This window comes from Oncorhynchus masou, chromosome 24 (assembly GCF_036934945.1).
Source record: "Oncorhynchus masou masou isolate Uvic2021 chromosome 24, UVic_Omas_1.1, whole genome shotgun sequence".
Lineage (NCBI taxonomy): Eukaryota > Metazoa > Chordata > Actinopteri > Salmoniformes > Salmonidae > Oncorhynchus > Oncorhynchus masou.
Genome location: NC_088235.1, coordinates 110,846,584 through 110,851,107, shown reverse-complemented (window position 1 = coordinate 110,851,107; position 4,524 = coordinate 110,846,584). Strand labels below are relative to the sequence as shown.

The 4,524-nt window shown below is 42.4% G+C and overlaps 1 protein-coding gene across 1 annotated transcript; it reads left to right on the top strand.

The window, feature by feature from the left end:
• Nucleotides 1-252: 252 nt before the first annotated feature.
• Nucleotides 253-4,266, top strand: LOC135511515 (L-selectin-like). The gene is made up of 7 exons (XM_064933005.1): nucleotides 253-300; nucleotides 435-897; nucleotides 1,017-1,124; nucleotides 1,323-1,544; nucleotides 2,017-2,103; nucleotides 3,604-3,625; nucleotides 3,777-4,266. The coding sequence occupies exons 1-7, from the start codon at nucleotides 298-300 to the stop codon at nucleotides 3,823-3,825; spliced, it is 954 nt and encodes a 317-aa protein (XP_064789077.1). The 5' UTR covers nucleotides 253-297; the 3' UTR covers nucleotides 3,826-4,266.
• Nucleotides 4,267-4,524: the final 258 nt, after the last annotated feature.

The window sequence follows — 4,524 nt, the reverse complement described above, 5'->3', positions numbered from 1 at the left end:
GAATGCCTTGCACTTCCCAGAACGTTTTACTGTTACTAACAGTCATTATTCAGTCAGTCATGATTCATACCCCATTCACTGTAATGTAGAATAAACATTTAGTGAATGATCAAGCATCCGGGTATTCTATGTTAATTTGGGAATCAATGGTAAAAGGACTCCATGCGATACATTGAATGCAGATAGGAATCCATATAGAAGGCTTTGTCAAATTGTTCTGAAAGCCAAACTGAGCTCCATTCCATACCCAGGTTAGCCCAACGCCACAGTCTGAGTGCCAGAGAAGGAGACCGACACATGGTAAGTATGAGATGGGAGCTCTCCTTTGGTCTCTCTTATAATTGTCCGTCCTTACCATTCACTGTTGTATTGTAGATAGAATTATGTCTAGATAACCACAGTGTGTGATTTTTACTGTTTATGGACAAACACAGGCAGTCCATGGACCCTTCTTCAGACAGCCACAGGTAGTAACAATGATGTGGATGCTTATCATAGTCCTAGGTATGTGTGGAGGACGTGCCACGGGCTGGACATATCATGCCTCCACAAATACCATGAACTGGACCATGGCAAGAGAGTGGTGTTGGAATAACAACCACACAGACATGGTAGTCATCCAAAACCAGGAAGAGAATAATTACCTCCTCAACATCTTGCCTGATAGAACCGGGTCTCCGTATTACTGGATCGGAATCAAGAAGATCAATGGAAACTGGACATGGGTCGGAACCAACGGAACGTGGGTTGGGAATTCTTCCTGGGCACCCAACGAACCCAATAACAAACTGGGTGAGGAGTGTGTTGAGATGTATGTCAACAAAGGGAACAGCGAGAATAATGGGAAGTGGAACGATGATATGTGCTCAAATCCCAAATACTCGCTATGCTACAGAGGTGAGGGACTCAACCAATGTTTTAGTTGGGTTTGTTTTTTAAAGGCCACCAGTAAATCATTTGATGAAAGCTGTGTTGAGATTGTGACATATATTACATGATGTATATTTATATCACAGACCAATGCAACCAAACATCATGCATGGGACAAGGGAGATGCTTGGAGACCATCAACAATTTTACCTGTGTGTGTGAAAGTGGGTTTGAGGGACACGTTTGCCAAACAGGTGAGGGGAATCTGGAAGCTGCTGTTCCCACCGTGTCACACCTCTCCTTTAACCTATGACCTTTTCTAATGAGGGTCGCTATGGCTACAACATCTGCTTCCTCAATTTCCTGAGTGGTACATCATTTACACATCAGGCATTATGACAGGTCCCTACTGTACCCCACTGGTGTGCTGAAACCTTTCTTTGCCCCTAAAGCTAAGGGATGTGACCCCTTATGTCTACCTGATGGGTTTGTGAACTGCTCTGCTGTCAACCTGACTGTCAACTCTACATGCCGGTTGAGCTGTGAGAAAGGGAACCTACTGCTGGGTTCCCCAGAAGTCAGCTGTGGCACGGACAGGGTCTGGACTGCAGTCTGGGGCGATGACATCTGGAGCAGGATCTGGGTCTGGAGCGGACAAAGGCCAGTTTGTGCAAGTAATTAAATCCCCTGATACCATCTCTCATCATGTACTACGGGTTACAGAACAACGTTATGGTGCTAGGCTAGGCTAGGCTAGCTAGATACACCCCTGGTGTCTCAGAGGAAGTGAGGCTGCTGATGGAAATGAGCTAAATCTTGTGCAACTCATCACTTCTCAGAATACTGAGACATTTTTTTGCTGTACATTGGACCCTGTCCAAATAAAGTAACTCAATAATACAAGTCAAGGCAGGCTGTTTGAAGTTTGATATTACTGTATATACTGCATATATACTGTAGCAAAAGGTGGGAGGGGGGGGAGGCATCTATCAACACTGCAACACAATGGTACGCTCCATGCTGTCAGCACAGACGCCTGTTCCTGTCGGGTGGGAGACTGGAGACTGACTCGGGTTTTTAGAGGGTTTGTGTCTGGGTCATTTCCATGTTGGACTGTAGCTGCTGGTTGACTGTGTGTTTCCTCAGGTTATCAGCATGTCCTAATGGCTGTAGCTGCTGGTTGGATGCTCTCAATGTCCTGCTGCATCTGCTGTTGTTTCAATCACAGAAAAAGTAAGTTCCAGTTGTTTATAAAAAAAAAGTTTTTTAAAAGATAACCAATTGTTAGTCTTGTCTCATCGCTACAACTCGCTACAACGGGCTCGGGAGAGACAAAGGTCATAGGCCATGCGTCCTCCAAAACACAACCCAACCCAAGCTCTGCTTCTTAACACAGCGTGCATACCACCCAGAAGCCAGCCACACCAATGTGTCAGAGGAAACACCGTGCACCTAGCGACCTGGTCAGCATGCACTGCAACGCAACGCCACAGGGGTTGCTAGTGCACAAGGAGACAAGGATATCCCTACAGGCCAAACCCTCCCTATTCCGGACTTAATGACTATATGTATTTAGGAGTAGTAACACCAATGAGACATTTTTAGATAAATGAGGATTTTCTGAGATGGCCATCAATTCTTTACTAAAGTGATATCATTAATCACTTTGCTCACAATGTTATTTCCCTAATCTAAATTGACTAACACCTTTGATTAAGACACACCTAATTGTCCCATTACATTTCGTTTGTCATTTAACAGACACTCACAGTAGTGCAATGCAGGGTAGCCTGGTGGTTAGAGTGTTGGACTAGTAATCGCAAGGTTGTGATTTCAAACCCCCGAGCTGACAAGGAACAAATCTGTTGTTCTGCCCCTGAACAGGCAGTTAACCCACTATTCCCAGGCATTGAAAAAAAGAATTTGTTCTTAACTGATTTGCCTGGTTAAATAAAGGAATAAAAAATATAAATTTTCATACAGGTCCCTCTTGGGAATCAAACCAACAACCCTGGTGTTGTAAGCACCATACTCTACTGACTGTGTCACACAGAATCAATGGAACTTTCAAATTGATGACATACTTAAGAGGGTGTGACTAGCTAATAATGATGCTTAATATAGACTCCCCTCCCTCTGATAACAGTTTGCCACGGGAGAGAAAGCTCAGTGTCCTTGTATATCTTTGTAAATCAGTGATTGTTCAAGGTGGAAACACCAGTGACACAAAACAGAGGAACACATTATAATAGTTTTAAAAATATATCATATTTAAATGGCCTTTTTTTGTTTTTATTGATCTATGAAATATATTAGATAGACATATAGATCTAAACCCCAGAACAGGTTGTTCGTTGTCTCATCGCACTGTAGCAACTCCTTGTGGTGGGCCGGGCGCCTGCAAGGTGACTTCGGCCGCCAGCTGGACTGTGTTTCCTCCAACACACTGGTGTAGCTGGATTCTGGGTTAAGTGAGCAGTGTGTCAAGAAGCAGTGCGGTTGGGTTGTGTTTCGGAGGAGGCGTGGCCCCTGACCTTTGCCTCTCCCGAGTTCGTAGGGGAGTTGCAGCGATGGGACAAGACTGTAATTAACAATTGGATATCATGAAATTGGGTAGAAAAAGGGTAAGAGTATTTTATTTTTTTAACTGTTTTTACATGGTGCCAAAGTCAAGGGACAACATTTCAAGAAATTCAAGATTTTTTTTTTCTTCTCTTTTGATCTTTTCATTAGAAAAGAAGCATGCTCAACTAAGGTAAGAGATGCTGGCTTCTCACCCAGGCCATGTGCTGGCTTCTCACCCAGACCATGTGCTGGCTTCTCACTTAGACCATGTGCTGGCTAAGTGCAGTAATAGTGTGTTGTTGTTTTTGATTGATATATTGACTTTTACTCTTATCCTGAAGGGAACCAGATGAGGGTGTGACGTCATCCAACGAGACAGGGGACAACTGATGGACCACTGAGACTTCATACATTATGTCAATCTACCTATTATTTCAACATACTGTGTGGATTAGTCCACATCAAACATAGGATGTTGTAAATCGTTAGAATTATGTTACTGTATGTTATGTGAATTCTACAAGTTCAACAGCTTTGTTTTAAGAAAAGTAAATAAAACTATTTTAGCTGACTTGATTTTGGGATTCAGAGTATATATATGGGGTAAATCAGTGTGCTTGGGAACACCTTTTTCTTCACGCTTCAAGCACTGAGCGTGAGTGTGTATGCATTCCTATAAATTGCAAAGGAAGTCACAATTAAAAAATATATTTTCTTCACCTTTCACTGCAGTGGGCTAAATCAGGGTCACACAGAGTGTTTCTTGGTAGTCATAAACAAATCTACTTTGTATACACCTCACACACAGGTATGTTATGGACTTAACCAAAATAAGACACCTGTACCATGTTTAAATGTATTCAATGTTGAGTTTGCATCCCAATATTACACTTTATATACATTACAGAATACTGAAATATAACAAAAACTTTTGTTTTGTTTATTAATGATAAAATTATGAAGAATATGTTCCACCTATGAGGCCACTAGAGGGCGCTTTGGTCATTCGACTGCAGGAAAGGGCTACTTTTTCACAGTAGACAGTTTGATGATCAGATTAGTAAATGCAGCATATTGCAAAGTCTGGTG